At 40.0% G+C, this 18,865-nt stretch overlaps 1 protein-coding gene across 1 annotated transcript in view; it reads right to left on the bottom strand.

Annotated features, from left to right (window-relative positions):
* Positions 1 to 14,960, bottom strand: part of PHLDB2 (pleckstrin homology like domain family B member 2) — a 215,119-nt gene extending 200,159 nt beyond the window's left edge. Inside the window, exon 1 of the mRNA XM_057502499.1 lies at positions 14,768 to 14,960. Coding sequence (XP_057358482.1) covers positions 14,768 to 14,801 — 34 coding nt within the window. The 5' untranslated portion in view covers positions 14,802 to 14,960. The remainder of the gene's footprint in view (positions 1 to 14,767) is intronic.
* Between the last annotated feature and the right edge of the window lie 3,905 nt (positions 14,961 to 18,865).

Here is an 18,865-nt window from a genome sequence, read left to right as displayed (position 1 = left end):
ACCTGGTCATTAAAAAAAATTCTTGGGCTCTCTAAGCCACTTTAAAATTATTTTAATCTAAGTAAAAGAGGGCCCATGTATTCCCCAACATATATGATTCAATAGGGCTGTAGAAGGGCCCAGGCATTTCCCCTATGATTCTTATCAACAAAAAGGAGTAGGAGATGATCTCCCAGGTCACTTCCCACTTTAACATACTACCCTTCAGACAATCCCAATGACATTTCTCAGAGGTCTTAATTGATAAATTACATCTATACTCTCTTCTTTAATCTCTGGTCCTAAAGTGTTCTTGCCTCCTGAAATTCCAGAGCGGCTGTATGTAGTATTCAGTGGCTACTGAGCAGTAACTTGCAGATTTTCTTCCACGTATTTAAGTCTTTAATTTTATTTAATGTTTTGAAATTTTTCATCATGCCTGCTATGGTAGATCCCAGGAGGGGCACCATTTTATGTATTTATGTTTATCCTTCATATGTGTTTACACAATACTTTGCACTCAAATGAGTAAGATTTTGTTTCTGATTTTCCCTTTAAATATTGATATTTTGCTGCATGAATAAAGAATATATCACTTCATTCCATACACCAAGAGGCATATGATTTATAAACCTTAGTTTTTATCCTAGCTGGTGCAGCTGTTAGGTACTCATATAACCCCCTAATCCTTTATAAAAACTGAATCGGACAGCTGCCTTGATAATATGTAGTTTCAATAACTCTCTGTTGAGGAAAATAATATCCCATTGTAGTAAGTCTCACAGATTAATGATATTTCTCTGCAAAGAAGTGTCTAATGGACAGGAGCTCCCTAAACTAGGAATCAAGCTAAATACTGAAAAAAATCACCCTTAATTTCTGCCATGAAGTGGAGGTATATTGTTTGGACTCAGCAACTGTTGGTATTGTTGTTATATTAATGGTTTAATTAGAGTGTTTCGGTGTAGTGGAACAGTTCCTTAAAGTCCTTTTAACAAGGATACTATTGTTAAAGAAAAACAGCTCTTTCATTTGAGCCACTAAAATTATAGGGGTGGGGAGTGGATGAAAAAATACCCCTGACAGCATATTTTTTAGTTCAGCTGTGACTTCTCCAGCCTAATCACCAAAAACCTCTGCAAGGCAGTGCTTGCTTACACAGCAGTTCGATCTGGATTCTTGTAAAATTAACGTAGGCTGACAAATTAAATTTAACACCACCATCCTCCAGGACATTGTAAACTTAAAAGGGGACTAAACCAAACATGGGAAATGTTATTGTAATAGGGCAGTGTAAAGTCACATCCAATAAAACATAAACATTTTGCTTACAAATATACTTTAGTGCAAAGAGAGTATTAACCAATAGTTAATATTATTTTTTTGTATATACCTACATCGTCTTTCATATACCACTAAAGCATATGTCTTTGTTTCCCCACAGAATTTACTAGAGACATCTATTTGGTTCCTGAGTTCAGCAGTTCAGTGGTTTTGTACTATCACTGTTTAAAATCTCTTTCAAGAATTCATGAAATAAATATTTTTCATTATTAGTAGTTAATTACATTAGAACATTTGGTCTCTTTGAACTTATCCTCAAAATGGATTTTCTTTTTAAGTGAAATAGACTCACAGGTAATCTGAAACTTATGTCCCAATAGAATTTAACAGGAAAGACTCCTCAGCCTTGTCCAGGTTTATTTAGGAGTACAAATAAAAAGACTCTAAAGCTTAAATGAGAAACTTATGTTTAAGTATGACTTTGAAAGAAATCAGAAATATATATTATGTGAATGTAATTAATCTCACACAAATATCCTGATTTGCAAACTCAATTGAACAAGAAAGATGAGGTGACAATAAGCAGAGACATGAGTTGGCTGCTCTGGTGGGGCCTCGTGAGGTCACCAAGTGAAGTGGACGTTTGTCATTTTTGCGTGCCTTAACTTCCTATTTCAGGGAATCTCAATAAGGAGACCAAAGCCCAATGGGCCAGATGTTTCCTATCCCTGTTCCCTGGCAGCTCAGCCCACCAGCTACATCTGCCTGAGACCTTGAGTCTTCATTGAAGAATGCAAGTGGCCACGGGGTCTTTAGAGATTATGGCCAGTGCCCCTGATGCAGCGTAAAGTCCAGATGTGGCTGATGGGAACATAGCTGGTGAGTGTGGTGACGATGCCAGTAGAAGCACCTTGGACTCTTCTGTGGCACCATCTTGGCTATGTTTTGCCTTCTGGTTTTCCTTCCTGTGTTTTTCTCCAGCTCTCCCAGCCATTCAGTGAAATATCTTGACAGCTTTCCAATAAATTCCTTTTCTGCTTAAAGCTTCAGAGTTAGTGTCTCTTTGTGGAATCATCAAGAATGCTGACTATAGGATGGAGGTTTAAGTCCAGCAATTTGGGACCAGAAACTCCAGTGTGTCTGTGTGCCCAACAGGTGATCACACTCTGGGGGCTGTGCCTCTCATAAAAAACTGAGGTTAGTGTCACTAATGTTGCTTAGATAAACTCTTCCTCACTCCAAATAAAATTCGAGATTACACAGAAAGACACAATCCAGCAAGACAAAATAGTAATAGAAATAAGAAGTAAAAATAAAGGTATTGGTGCATGAGTCAGATTACTAAATGTATGATTTTGTAGTGAGAAATGGAACTTGCAGACAAATGACAACACTCAGTTCAGTGGGTTCTTACATTATCTTCCCTGCAAGAGAGGTTTCCTGGGAAGCCAAAATAGTCAGAGACTTTGATGAAGAGGATAATGAATATGGAGTCAAAGCCAAAGGAAATTCAGCCATCTTCAGAGGTGAGTCACTACAAGTCCCTGGGCTCCTGGGCTCTGGCATTGTGCAGCTAATGGATTCTTGCTTTTGGCTCTACAGTGTCCTTTGAGTCTCTTCTTTTAATATGTAAATATATTTGGAAGAGAAAATATATTAAGTTATTTACTTAGGTAAAGTCTTCCCCAAACTTCATTCATGAAGTTTGAAATTCACAAACTTCACAATTTTGCCATATTCATGTATTATATATTCTATTTTTTATACCTAAATACCTTTGATACCTTTGTTTGAAATAATATACATTAATGTGAAAACTTGTTTTGCTACATATTTTTTTAATATTCATGGGAATAAACCCATAGAGTTAAGATGATTATATATCATCATCTTGCATTCTGTGAAAGGTTTATTAAGTGAACTTAGATTTCATTCTTGTTTAAAGAATTGTGCATAGAAATTAAAATTGGGGTCCTTACCTACGGAAAATGTCTGTATTTTGCTCTAACCCTTGATTTTTAGTTTGGCTAGGTATAGAATCCTGGGTTGAAATTATGCCTCCTCAGATCTTTGAAAGCATTTCTCCAACATCTCCTAACACTATACACTAATGTTGGTGAGAAGTCAAAAGCCAGTCTAACTTGTATTCCTTGTAGGTTACTTTTTTTCCCTTCTCTGAAAGTTCTTATATTCCTTTAATCTTCAGTATTCTAAAATATTGCAAGGTTGCCTAGTTGACTGTTTTCTTTTTAATTTACTTTGCTGGACATGAGCCCTTTTAATCTAAGCATTGTAACTTTTGAGTGCTAAGATTCTATTTTTTGATAATTTCTCCCCTTCAATTTTCTGTGCTGTTTTTGAGACACCTATTGCTAGACATGGAACTTCCTTGATTGGGTCTCAAGAGTTTTGGAGCCTGCATGAGTCAGAGTTTGATCAGGAAAACAAAAGCCTTTCTGTGTGTTGGGAACAGAAAACATTTTCATACAAGGGATCAGCACTGAAATTGCTGGAGGAGGGAAAATTTCTTGAACTGTTATTGACTAGCTTCTTCTACAATTTCATTGTGTCTGATTCTTTGCCTGGAAGCTACTTCCAACCTCATATGCAGCTTCTGCTCATGTGTCTACGTGCAACTGCCTCTGGAGAATAACACCTCTTCTCTTCTACTTTCCGAATCACAGATGCCCAATCCAGGTTCTAACCTGAAACCATGTGGGGAGGGCACTCTGGGAAATGCAGTTCCTGCTTCTTCGAGAAACAGCAAAGTCCTCAGCAGGGTTGGCAGAGATGTCAAGGTGACAGACAATCCAACACAGAGCCGCACTGGCTGTGTGCATGTGCTTGATCTATCTCATAGTAGCCATGCGAACTGGGGAAAATTTCTTAATTTCTTAATGCCTTAATCTCTCCCACTATAAAGAGGGAATAACATTACCAGATACCTTAATAGGTTTGCTGGGAAGACTGATTGAAATAAGGTAAGTAATGGACGTAAATCAGGACCTGGCACATATTCAAATGTTTTTAGTATATGTTGGCTATTCTAATTTTTATTATTACTCTTTGTCTTTCTTCTTTTATTTCCACCAGTGTCATTTTGCTCTAAATCTGAAGTTTCTTCAACATTATTTTTTTTTGATGTTTTTTTGTAACAATAATGATTTTAATCACTAAGGAAACTTTGTTACTCAGAATGTTATTTTTTTATAGTGTAGTGTCTTCTCTGTTATGAGTTTATTCCTTTTTAAAAATATACTTTTTCTTTAATAAGGTCTTGTAAGATCAAGAGGCAAAACTTTGGGTCTAGTTTGCCATTTCCTGCAGAGGCTGACAGTATTGCATCAAGAGGCTTGGTCATTAAGAGCAATTCAGTCATTATGCCCTTATTGCATGTCAGGCAACATGCAAGAGCTTTACTTTTGTACTCATCTAATTCACCTCCATATTAAGACATAGGTACTAGTATTATCCCCACTGTTAAAGATGATATAACTGGAGCTTTCATAAGTCAAATGACTTGCCGAGGTCACAGAGCTAGTAACTGGTAGATCCAATACTTACACACAGATCTATTGGCAACAGAGTTCAAGCTCTGAAGCACCACTGCTAGATTGATCTCATCCTTTCAAATGGTTGCACAGTATCTTAGTGTGTGTGTGTGTGTTTATTCCATCTCTCTTTCTAATAACACTTAAGCTCTTTTCAAAACTTGCTGCTATAAACAAACCTTAAATAAATATTTCTGTACTATGGAAAAATGTTAGTGCACTCTTCTATTATTGTCCAAAAATAGTCCTCAAAGTGTATTTCCTGAGACAAAAGTTACCCACATGAAAACATTTTTATACAGTCTGACAAACTGCCTTTACAAATGAGGTTGCAGCGATTCATGCTTCCATTATTACAGGGGTCACAATGCCTGTCCCCTACATGCTCACCAATACTTGGTGTTACCCCATTTTTTTCCTATCTCATAAAAAGGAAACTATCTCATTTAAAATTGCCTTTATTTCACTTTTATTGGGGCAAAACGGCTTTTATCTGCCTTGTTTCATGAATTGTTAGTTTATTTTCTGTCCAGCTTTCTACTGGGGTATTGATTCTAGCTGGTAAGGATTTGCAAGTGCTCTTCAGAGACAGTAACCTTTTGCTTGTTATCTTTGTTGCAAATATACTTTCCCAGTTCACTGTTATTACCTTTACCTTTGCTTATATTATTTGTAAAAGAAGTTTTAAATATTTATGTACTCAAATGTATCCTAATTAATTTACATATATTCTTAATTATCTAATATATATTCCATATCTGATTAATATATATTGCTAGTTAATTACATATATTCTTTCTTTCAGTGGATGAAAAGAAGGAAACCACCATAAAAGTTGGTCCATTAGGAATTTGATTTATGATCTCAGTTTCTAAAAGAACTATACCACTACATAATCTCTTGGCCCAGCTTTGGGAAACAGACAAATTGTTCAAGATAGTGGAAGTTTTCACTTACATACTAAATATTTATCTAAGCCAGTTTAAGAAGGATTTCCAACCAGGCTAATTGAAAGCTACTAAGCTTACCCTTCCAGCTTCTATCCTGCTTATGTGTGGGGTATTAAGGTTGGAACTGGGTTTTGGATGTTAACAGAGGCTGTTGGGATAGGTCATCCCTATTCTTTAGCATTGAACTTCCTAACTGGTGCCAGCTGCTGACAACAGAAGACTTCACTGTCATTTCTCCGGTGTTTTGTCTTTGTTCATTATTTCTGTTTGTTTCCTCCCAGGATAAATGAAATTCAAGACATAACTGAATAGAGATCAGATTTATAACAAGACTGTCCATCAGGCAAAGGTCCCCCAGGTTTGGGAGAGCATCTAAGGCCTGGGCTGTAGAGAATAATTATAAATTAAAACTTCAAGTTCAAGGAATGTGAGTTAGGCACTGGTTGTGCTTCACAGTAAAGTTCAAATTCTTTCTGTTCCTAGGTTTTTATTGGAGGGATCTCTCTGGACTCTTCTCTTACCTTTCTTCTTTGGGGAATCAAGACTTCCTTAGCCATGCTACCACAATGATCTCTATGCTTGTACTTTCTCTTAGAATTCAGACAAATTCATAAAAGGAAGCAGCTTTCTCTTCAAAGTCTGAATTCTTAAAAAGGAAGGATGCAAATACTGATTTCTTTAAAACACCATTTTTACAGTTCCTCTGGAAGTCTTCCTGGCCAGCCCACTAGAGCTCTCCCGGTCGCTTTCAGCTACCGCGGCCCTTACACCTCACTCAGTGCTGCCTTGGCTCCTGTACTGGCTCATCTGCACTGTGAGACGCTGGTCTTCCTTTGGGCAAAACTGCGAGCTACTCATTTCTGTATCCAGCACAGGGTCAAGCACACATTCAGCACTCTGTAAATGTCTTTTTATTGGATCTATGTTAGAACAATGGCATGTATTTGATATTAACATGCTGTTATGACCTTGACTTGGGGCAAGTGGGAATTAATAGCTTCTGATATAAATGCATGTGAAGAAAAGTACCCTGGTAAAGGGATATCAGATAGTGGTTCAAAGAGGAAAAGTGGTGACCCTTACATAATCCTTTTAGGGGAACAGCCAAAGATTAAGCATAACCAGATATGGGCAGAGAGCATGTCTACAGTATAGGAGAAAAAAATATGTTTGGAGAGTAAGCTAAGCACACAGTGTAACCAGATAATGCTCAGAACATGGTATCTGTGATCAGTTTACTCAAATTTCTTTGGTTAATCTTACTTATAAAATCATGTAAAATAAGATGGTAAGGGGGTATAAAGTTTAGCATATCAAGAGTTACTTGAAGACATCTGAAGCTCAGTATAGTTAACCAGCTCTGAGATTCATTTAGACATCTCAAAAGTATTTTTTACATGCCAAAGGTTCCTGTAGTGTGCCTTTTCTAAAAATGATAAAAATATGTGGTAGCAATTTTAGAGAAAGGGATATGCTATCAGTAGAAGTCCTTTAGGCTCATGTTTTGGACATTTGTTAATTAATTCCAAAAATTAAACAAGTATCTAGATTTTGTGTAACGCACATCCAGGAATAGTCCAAACAAAAGATTTTTCATTTTGAAAAATTGATCTATGCCTTTCTCATACTAAAATTCTTTTCCTGCATTGCACACACACACTTTAAAAAGGGGCAAAAAGGGGCAGCAAAGAGGTGCAGCCTCTGTCATCAAAGAATGCCACTGACACGTAAGGCCACTGGAGGCCCACTTCTTTGGGTGCTCTTCTTGTCGGAGTGAAGGAGCTTTGCCATCACTTGTACACGCGCTTCTTCAGAGCCTTAGAGCCCCCTGGCAGGGGCCCCAGCAGGGGTGAGTAAGCCAGTGTGGGCCAGGATGCCGCACACTTTCTTCAGCACGACTTCTAGTCATGCTGTGGTGCTTGGTGCCAATTAGCGGTTTCCTTTGAACAGCACTGCCCTGGGCAGTTTTCGCCGGTATGTTGTCACAGTGACCAAGCATTGTGCTCTCCTTTTTATGGGAGAAGTAGAGCAGAGAGGAGTGAAATAACCCCCGAGGTGAAAAATAAAAAAAATCCGTGCTTGGAACAGTACATTATGATTCTGTCAGTCATCCTGATGATGGTTCATTTCTGCAGAACCTAAGGGGGAAATGAGTCTCTGCAAAGAAAACCGCCCTTTCAGTCCAGGGCCTCAGGGAAGGTCTTTGATGCATTCTTCTTCCTTGTGGCGCCTTCTCTTCATCACAAATAGCCTTTCATGAAGATTACAAGAAGGGACAGGAGTCCAGGCACCCAATTAGCAGCAACCTGGGTGAGTAACTAGGGAGGGCAGCTGATGGGAGGGGCAGGAGCCCGGGATGGTGTCAGGGTCCCGAGGAAGCGTAAGGTTGTCCTCAAGCTCTTGACCGCTGTTCTGTGAGTTTCAGAGGAGGCTCAGAGCTGTCTCCTGCTCTTCCACCTTTTGCTTGTAATGTCATCCCTCTCCCCAAACACACAAAGTGCCATCTGACACACTGCCATGTTTCTGTAACCTTGGGCAAGTCACGTCACCTCTGAAGTCCTTTGTTTATTTAGAAAGGGCAGGCGGGAGTCCTCACTGCTCACGATTGCTGGCATCAGTGACATGCAGGTGTGGCAAGGCTGAGGCTCTGTGCCAAGGCTGCAGCTGATGGAGAACTCAGAGGCCCTTCCCTCTGTTTCCCAGCTAAGTGGACTCCTTCTCTAGAAAAGATCACTGCTCAGCCTCTCCATTTAGAACAACCTCAAGGCTACATTCCTGAGAACTCTTTAGCAGTTTTTTTATTTCCCCTAGTTTATTTACCTAAGGGATAATGGTGGCTTCAGAAAGATAAAAACCACTTTTGTATTTCCTTTTCCAAAGAACTTTCTCATCTTCACTTTCCTAGTTTTTCACAGAGACAGTATTAAAACTAGAAACCTTAAAATACGATATACTTCCAGTCCTTTGTCTCTTTTTAAAAAAACAGAAAATTGAGGTCCAAAGAGAAGGAGTGACTTGCTCAGTGTTGCCTGGTTAGCAAGTAGTAATTGCAAAATCAACAAAACCAGGGTCTCCCACGCACCATGCCTTTCGGTTACCGGCTGGCAAAAAGCAAGGAGCCCTCAGTGGATCATAGGTTAACACTTCTAGTTCTTTCTTTAGTCATCCTTGCCAATTCCAGTGTCTCTTCTTTAAATCATTTTCCCTACTAGATTTACCATTAATTACCAATTCATTAACAGTGATGAATATTTATTGAGAACTCATAGTCCTTGGAGTATCGTACAAATCATTACAAATACACATACACATGTGGACACCCACACACACAAACACAAAGAGGCCCAAACAGGGGACTCTATGGAGGCTGTAGCTCACTTGGACAGTTCAAACTTTTAAGATGATTTAATCCTGTTTCAAAAACAGTATCTAACATGTTTCTGGAAAAAGTAGGTGACTATTGCAGAACTGAGGATGAGCCATCAATACATGTTTGTGGTTTATTCACAGTGAAGATGCAGATGGTAAAGAACTGAAACTGAGTCACCAGCAAGAGGTTTAAAATTGGCACCAGTTCTCAGAGCAAGACAACGGTGGAGTCAGGACCAAGAAGCCTTGTTGGGCTGTCTTTTAGGTTCTATTTGTTGGACTGCAGGTTACCCACACAACTATATTGTATAATGAGAACTCTTATTGAGGCATTTCTATTTTGCAAAGAGAAACGAGATGAAATTTGGTAGAGAACAGTGAGGTTTGGGGAAGTAAAGCCATTGGTTCTTGCCTACATTCAGGATTCCTACCTAACAAGCAGAGCCAATTTTTGTGGACTACATGTGTTTGACCTTGAAGGTATATCTCCTTGAAATTGAGGTGCTGGTTCTCTTTTGGTCACTGAGAAGTCCTCCATTGGCTCATTCACTGCAACACATCTGGTTGACCTCTGGGTTTTCTCAACTTTTGCAACTTGCTTGCTTACCACAAGTTTCAGCTGTTTACCTTGTGAAATCTAAGGAGATCACCACAGGCCTCATGGATGACGGCTATCATTATGCAAGAATACACAAGAGCTCTCACAGAAGGCTTCTCTTAGGAAATGAATCCTTGAAAACATCAGCCCAGAAATGACAAAAAGGAATCTGCCTACACAGAGTTCTCTGCAGACAGTATTTTTGATATTGTTTTCACTTTAGAAAGAAAAAGAAACCAGATTTTGTGGGGGTCACCTAAGTGCACAATGAAGCTGAAGCTGCACATGCAAACTGTTTGAATCCTGTCCTCCAAATACAGAGGTCTTATGGGAAAACAGTCTCATTTTCTTTCTGCTTTCTGGGAAACCCTCCAAGGCATAGTGAACTGCCAGTTTTTTGTGACCTTCAGTTCCTTCACTGCTCCCTAGGGAAACTTGACCTTGGAACCGTAGAGAAGAGGGGAACAATTTTCAAGTTGGTGTGGGACAGGGGCAGAAGTTTTATTCCCTCTGTTTGCTTATTGCCTGGAGTCTAGGGGCTCTCCTGCCACAAGATCCTTAGAGCCTCTGAGGTCACAGAAGTGGGAACCAAAGATGTGATGAAGATGCATATTAACCCCAAAGCAAGGAGGCTGACAACAAGACAGTCGCATGGCATAGAGGGAGACCCAGGTGGGCAGCCAGCAGCCATTCCCAGGGAAACATTAGCAGTAAAAAGACACCTAGTCCCTTCCAGGTGCACAGCTGATGCAGGCCTCCCTACTCCTCAGAGTGTCTGAGAACTGAAATGGAATTTATGGGCACAAGAATTCCTCCTGTAACTTTAAGTGGCTTCTGTAGGTATTGGGACTATAGCCATAATGGTTTTCCAATCTGTAGGAGGACTTTCTTAGGTTTCCAACCATTTGGCAACTGCTTGACGCATGAGACATCCATCTGGTTATGGAGTTAACCAGGAGAAGAATTGTGTATGTCAAGACACCACGGGGGCTGTAAGCCCTATCTATGCATGTGGTGTCCTACAGGCCCCCAACACATTAGAGGGCAGTGGTTTCTTACCTTTCACCTAGCAAGAATTACTTTGATACCTTACTTTGCTTATGGGTACATGGATCTGAAAGGTTTTTGCCTTTAAATCAGATTTTGTTAAGTAACAATTAGGGTCCTTATTTTCATTACTCAATGAAAATCTAATTAGAGTAATAACATTACCACAACGACCTGACAGAGTCTCAGCTAAAAGCAAAGCAATCAGTATTGGAGTGGGAACGTTCACACGATGTAGTCATTTGGCATTTTTAACTTCTGAAAATAGCATATGTGTCCCATTCTTGTTATTTGTAAGTCTAAGGAATCCAGAGAATTGCTGTGCATTAAAAAAAACAGAGCAAAGCATTTGGAATTCCAGGACCTACAGGCTTGTTAGCTGAGTGGTACTGACATGGGCACTCAGCTTTATCAAATCTCAGGTTTCTTATCTGAGAGGATATCATCTGAAAATGACACTTCTCTTACAGGGAGGCTATGAAGATTAAATAAAACCATACTGGAAAGTTTGACACATTTAACTCTCTCAAAAACAGAAATTTGATGGCAGAAATAAACTTTTAAAACATCCTGGTATAATAAATGAAAAATTTGTTTCTATGTTACATAAAAATTAAACAAACAAAACAATGTTTGTAAACTAGAAGACAAGAACAGTTTTCTCTCACAGCTTCAGAAAAGGATCAACATGCTGACCTGTGGGCAAATGTGTGTGTGTGTGTGTGTGTGTGTGTGTGTGTGTGCACATGTGCACACACTTGTGCGCCTGCATGTGTGTATTGTGTTTTGTGTTACTTTCCTGGAGGAGAGATAACCACTTTTATAATTGAGTTTTATGCTTGTATAAGATCAATGGGGTCATAAATAAATACTCTGAAGATCCAAGCAAATAATTTAGAAATGACTCCTTACTCTCTCATAATTACAACACAAATACTGTAGGTACTGCTGGGTAAGTATGTTTCCCAGAACACACTGCTAAAGAAACTGGGCTTTGGAGTCACAAAGACCCCGATTTAGATTCACTGCATCTCACTAGCATCTGTGACTATGGCAAATTACATAAGTTTGTTATAGGGACTGAAAAAAGAAAATGTAGATAAAAAGGGAGTAGTTCATTTCCTAGTCAAAATAAGCACTAGATGAAGATGAAATGTTGTTATGAGTCCTTGCACTTCAACTTCAAAGTTTTCTCTTCATCCTAATGTTTTAGTTAGCAAAAATGATACGTGTGAGTACAGTTCACATGGGGCCAGTACAGAAAGGTGCTCAGAGGACTTGGTGATGCAATCCCTATTTGTAATGCCTCTGCTATCAGTCTCTTAGGTATGTATGAGGTGGGTCAGTAGAAAGAAGAAACTCTTTGTTCAGATCTTCAGCCACCCACAGTTCAGAGGCCATTTCTTTATCTTGATCTTTTAAATGCTCAGGAATTGTGGCTTCTGTGGAATTTCTGCCAGATAGCTAATGGAATTTTTAGGGTATATAGGAACAAAAGTGAAACAGGGATGAGGGGCAAAGGAAGGCTTGCTGCTGCTCATGACTCATTCATGCCTAGACGACAAGAACGAGCCATCTGGTCTTTGAGCTAACATGGGTCTCTCTTGTTGCAGGTACTGAGAACCTTGATATGATAGAATGTTGATGGTTCCTCTTGCTTTAGGCTTCTTTCTGTCTAAATCCCTTGATTTTAGATGAGTAGACATTAGCTGAGATAGTAATGAAATTCTTAGTTCAGAGAGAAGGTTTGGGATAGTGTTGTTTTTTTCCCTGGGATTAGTTCAAATGTTGTAATTTAGTTGGGGCTCCTGAATTTGAGTCTCTGGAATAGGAAGGGTCAGAGCTCTAGCCTGAGGAATGCCTGGGTTTACTCAGAAAAGTGCCAGGATGTGAGAAACTTTGGTGCCTGCCACCACAAGGACTGGGAACACCTCCTTGGCTCTGACCTGCTCCTGCCTTAGGCATCCCTTCAAAGACGGCCCAGTCTCGTCAGTGATGGGCCTTTGGTTAGAGAGATACCCAGCTGGCCTCGGATTCGGCACATTCAAGAGCCAGTGGAGAACCTCTGCCCGTGTTAGTCAGCCCTGCTTTCCTCAGTGACCTCTCCCAACAGGTGCTGCCACGTGCATTTAACCCATCACTGCTTAGGAAAAGCAACTAGTGGGGAATGTGCCTCTGGCTCAGCCTCTGATTGAGCAAACTTGGGCAAATTATTTAACCTCTGGGTTGTAACTTCCTAACATGTAAAAGGAATAATAATGTCCACCCAGTCTAGTCAACCTCAAGAATAACCTCTCCCCACCTAACCTCCAATATGCAGGAAATGGGAAGAAAAGCTGGTATAAACTCAGGGGTCACCCGTGTTTTTGCCTTGAGCCAGACACTGCACAGAAGAACAGGTGTCACCTGACTGTCTGCTCCTCAGGCAGCCTCCAGTAATGTGGGTAAATCTGGCCAGTTCATTGGAATGTTCCAATACCCTCTTCTCTCTTCAAAACCACCTCCATCACTTGCATTATCTATGAACACTGTCTAGAAACTGACCAAATGCACACTTGACATTTTATAGGACTTAATATCTTCACAGAAATCTGTCAATATTCTCTAATTATCCACCATAATGCCTGGGAGTTAGCCACTCAAGATCACACTGGGGGTTTATGTCTGGGCCACACTTTGCAATGGCCTCAACTCCTGTATCTAGTTAACTGCCCGAGTCATTTAAAAATTCCAGCCACAAACCTTACCAAAGTGGATTCACTCAATTCCATAAATGATTGACAAAAATAGTGCCAAACATTACCTTGTCTAACACATGTCCCAGCCCCTTCCCTAAAGGAAGTTCAGAAAAACAGGGCCTCCTTATCACCAGGCTTCTAATAATTATGAGAGTTAAGAACCATTGCATAGACTTGACAAGAGTATGTGGTGACAATATGACATTTCTAGAGGAATTATATTCAGACCTAAAGAAGAGTGGATCATGTTTATTAAAAATAATGTATTTCCAGAATGCATAGACTTGAGGGGGGAAAATTCCATATTTTTTGGTGATTATTTAATGCTTATTCTCCTTCAAGAATAACTTAACAATTTGTTCTATAGTTAGTCTGTTTCTTTCTTATAGACCTCCAGTGGTAGGGGAAGCTTCTCTAAAGCCACAGGATCTTAGGCCTGAGGTGATGCCAGATATCTGGTTTGCCTATGAACCTTATTCTTGCTTGTTTATTATTGAACTGGGAAGGACCCTGTTGTATTTACTTATCTGCATAGGATAAAAACATACTCTGGTCAAAAGGACTATAGGCTGTGGCTTCAGAGAAGGGTATCTTCTACATTGCCCTGTTTCTATTCTGTACTCAGTCAGGTATTAGTGGTTGTTAGTCTGTGGAAGGTAGGAAACAGCCTTGCATCAGTAAATGATTGACCTGACTGCCCCAGGGTTATAAGCTTAGGTAAACAGGCTTGATTCTGCTCTAGCAATTTCAAGACTTTTAACTCCCTAGGTCCCAAAACAGAAAAATGTTCATGGCTTCCTGGGCGATCCTATCACTTGAGGTTGACAGACCTCTGCATGGACCGTGTGTTTCTCAGAATTATATGCAAACTGTCTTCTCTAGTGTATCTTGAAAGTAGAGAGAATTCTTACAAGCAAAATTCTGGAAAAAAGCCATGTTTACAGAGCCATGACTGATGGAAGAATTTCAATGATCACAAATAGGATTTTTTTAAGGTGAAAGATAAAACCTTTCCAAACCTGAAATATGTAGAGGAATAACGATTTTCAAAGGACAGAGAAGACGGACAAAAAAAACAGTCCACTTTCCAAAACACATTGGTGGACAAATGATTGAATTCTCTTGATGCACACCCACATCCTCCACATTGCCTTCAGTAGACCATCAGCAGAAATACTCTGGCTACAAGGCTGGACAAAGTGCATGTTTTGCGCCTTGCAAGCAGGGACTGTGACCCGACAGATCACCTACCTTGACGGCTGCTTCTCAATCTGGATTCTCTCATCGGCTTACTTCCTGGCTCAACAGTGGTGGCCCACAACTACTCCAATTCTTGGGGCATTGGGAGGAAACATCAACACAGGCTTTTACTTTTCCCTAAGAGGAAAAATGAAGTGCCTCTCTCTGTTTCCTTTCCAGCTCTCTCTAGCCCTGCAGACGGTGGCCACGGGCGGCAGCCTATCTGCGGCCAGGTATGTTGACACAAGTGAAGGAGGGAGTCTGTGCCGCTCTCGCCTGCCTGGTCTGGCCAATCATTATGCACCAGGCCAGGCTTTTAGTCCTGCTCAAACCTGACCAGAGATCTGGGTTACAAAAATCAGATAGTCATACTGTGGAGGGCAAAAAGCAGGGCCTGTTAGTTATTGACCACCCAGAAAAACAATTACCTTGCAACTAGATCTGTGAAGGAGACAAGTATATGGAAGGACAATCCCTTTTCTTTCACTCCTTTTTATTTCAGCAATCTCAGAAGGGAATTTGGAGGTCACTTTATACAAACTCCCATTTAAATAATGGACTTTCTTCTATTGAATTCCTGTTTGGTGAGAATCATCTGGAAGTTCCTTGAACAAATATGAGTCATTTATTGAGAGTGCACTGTATGTTAGGCATTTTATATATATTATGACAAATACTTCATGGAGGCCCAGAAATGAGACTTCTTGGGCCCAGACTGAGCCAACACTCATGGAGGGTCAGGGCATTAAAGTCTTTAGGTTGCAAAGCAGAGAAGTTCTCAGATTAAACAAAGAATAGCTTTCAGTGGCCTCCTTTTGCAATAAGACCTCTGTTCCTTAGGGCCTTTCTTCACGGGGTAAATCCTCTTCTTTAGACACCAAGGCCCTTTGATTGAGGCCATCTGCTTGCCTGAGGCTTTTCTCAATTGCATGATGCTACTGGACAGAGGCTTTCGCTTCCATGTCTCCTTCCCCACCCATGCTACCCATAACACTAGCCAGCTGTGCAAACACCCTGGTCTCACTAGCACTTTTGTTTCGCTGGCACTTGTCCAGGCCATCCTGGGTGATGCTTGAGGCACATGAGCTTTGGCCACTGTCTCTCCTTTGCAACCTTCCACCCTCTCTGAGATCGGAAGGTTTCAAGTCTTAAAAATAATAGCACTCCTTTAGTCAGAGTGAGCAGACCCGCAGAGTGGTAAACAAAGACACATACTGCTGATTACGAAGAATTCCATTGAAAAAAACAACAAAACTCCAGGACAGTCAGACACCCTAACCTCAGGGATGCTGAAAAGGGACCACTTTCCAAGTGGAAGAAATGGGGTTTGTTCTCTGTTGCCAGGCGCAGCCATCTGTGGGACTGAGTGACTCCACACCTCTCTGCCCCTGGTGTAAAGCACTGCACAGGATGCCAGGAGAGAGAGTGATATGGGCATGGACTTCTACACAAACACGGAGGAAGTTCACTCCACTCCCATAGCTTCTTCACAGTGGACTCTTTAAAACACGTAAATTTATTTACATTTTGAGGGGAAATTTTATGTCACTCCTGAACACGCCAGGATCACTTGGTACAAAGAGAAAGTAACCACAAAATAAATAGAAAATGATATTAAATATTGGTTAGATACTATTGCCTTGTTTGTTCTTGTTAGATAAACAACCACCAGTCAGAGAGTTTTCATGGCTGTTTCATCCCTAAGTTGAGACTTTCCTTCTTAACTAATCAGAATGATTACGTGATTAATGATTTGATGCTATCCAGGAACGTGGCTATGTCCCGCCTCTCATCATCATGCATACCACCAAGGGCAGGAATCCCACTCTCTGAGCAATGCTTGTTCCTTCCCGGAACTGTGCACCTTTCTCTTTCACTGTTTGAATCTATCTGTCTTATCTCTCATTAATTCGTTTCTGCTAAATCATTTACCAATAAACACAATGATTAGCAGTCAGCCATGTTAAAGGAATTGTACTGGGTGCTATTTGGAAGGGTTGGGTGCAAAGTCTCCACCCCTAGGACTAAGATTGTCAGGTACTCTTGAGTATTTCCTATGTGCCAGACTCTGTGCTAAAATGCTTACCATGTATTTTCTTATTTGATCCTCTCAGTAACCCTTCCTAACAGGCATTATTACTCCTATATCCTATATGTTGAGAGATGTCAGTTTGCCTAAGATCACACAGCCAGCGCATGATCCAGTTGGACGAGGAACCAAAGTCTGTGCATCTCTGTTCAGCTTCTGTGCTAAACAAATGTCCATAACCTAGTTGTAGTGTGAGAAAATGATTTGTGACTATTAGAGTTCATACATAATGTAACAAACAGTTCCATTGTCATAGAGGCAATATCTCAACCCAAATGTTCAGAAATTGAAGCAGGCCAGTACAATCTTTGCAATTATACATGCAGGTTTTCCTTGCTTTGCTGATGTTCAGACACAGACTCGTCTGCAGCATGTCATATTTATTAAAACCAAAGGGGAATGACCAAAAGTGGAGCTTATCAAAGCCAACCAAAGGACAACACGGTAGACTTAATAAACAGTAACTAAAAATACAGGCAGGAAATTCTGACCTAGGCTATGTTCTTCAATTGCTCTGGTAACGTAAACAGAAACATAATTATCCTAATTACCTGTTCTAACATTCAACCTATACGAAATGTGTTTTTCCTTAGAATTAATGTGATCCCTACTACATTCATACACAGGACTTTTACCTCAACCCATTTATTTTGTAGGGGGAAAAAAGAGAAATTCATTGACATTAAGTATTCTATTAAAAAGAATTAGGAATGAGGGAGATATTTGGAATCTTCACCACCAACAGAAACTGTAGGCCCACTTGTATGTATTCTTTGTGGGTACAAATACATAATTTCTGCATTGTTCTATTTCCGGGTATCCGGCAGTCCCTCAGAGTAATGTGGCCAGAGATGGTGGTCAGGGGAAAATACAGATGTCAGTAGGACCTGGCCTAAGCTTAGGAGTAGTAGCTAAAGTGCTGAGGCTGTAGCCTAGAAAAGCAAGGGCGACAAAGCTATGTGACATTTCATGCCCCGCTCGTCTTGGGGATTACAGGCACATTCAGCTGAAGCCAGTGGGTGCTAGACAGGGCTGGAGGGCTCTTTATCTAATATCATATAATAAGGTTCTTCACTGATGCTGAGTCTATGACCTTTTAAAACAAAACTAGAAGTGGGCCAATAATAAAACATGCATACAAAGAAAGGAAAAGTGCCTGCTAAAGTTTCATATTTATTATTCTTTGTAAGTTAGTTTAGGTAGTTCAAATCAAATACAAGAGAAGACATCATGTCATCATATCTATTAAACTGTTTTCATGGTTAAAATGAGGTAATCTGGCCTTACAATGTTTAGGTTGAATTAAGCAGTTTAATCCAGGTTACAAGAAGGAAGGTGAGAGAGATATCTGAACAATTATTTCCTAAGGGGGAAGAAGCCAAGTGAATGTGTATGAATAAGATAATTAAGCCACAAAATACATTTCAGAGTACCACGCAGTATATATGCAGAATTTTAAATCTAACCTTAAAATTGGTATAATTTATTACTATTATTTTACTCAATTTAGCAAAAAGCATGCACTGTAATATTAAACAAGCATAGAGGACAAAGCATAATATCTAATAGAGCATCTATCAGATTCACTGATCAACTGAATTGATCAAGTGTTATTTTCACTATGACAATTTCTGTATTTTCTAATTGCTGATCAGTGAGTTTAAGTATTACAGTTGGCAGATACACAATTCAAATAATGCATACACAACCTGCATGTAATTAATGCTTATTAGTATTGAGTGTAAATTAGTAAGTGCAACGCCAGCAAGGTACCACTGCCTCTGGAGTCATCATACTGATACTGTAGATTCATGACCCTTATTGGCTTTATGAACAAATGACAAATGTAAAATTGCAAATGTACAAAGCTGTCACAGGCCTATTTGACTTTTCAAAGTGCTGTGCTTCTTACTGAGCTCAAAGCTTGTTAGCAAGACCCTGCTCTTTGAATGCATACTGGCAGCAAGTTCTGGGCTCCCACCAGGTACAGTTCTAGTGTTTGGGTAGGAGGGGGAGGGGCG

Source organism: Manis pentadactyla, chromosome 1 (assembly GCF_030020395.1).
Source record: "Manis pentadactyla isolate mManPen7 chromosome 1, mManPen7.hap1, whole genome shotgun sequence".
Lineage (NCBI taxonomy): Eukaryota > Metazoa > Chordata > Mammalia > Pholidota > Manidae > Manis > Manis pentadactyla.
Note: the sequence above shows the minus strand (reverse complement) of the source record. Positions and strands in the feature narration are given on the sequence as shown.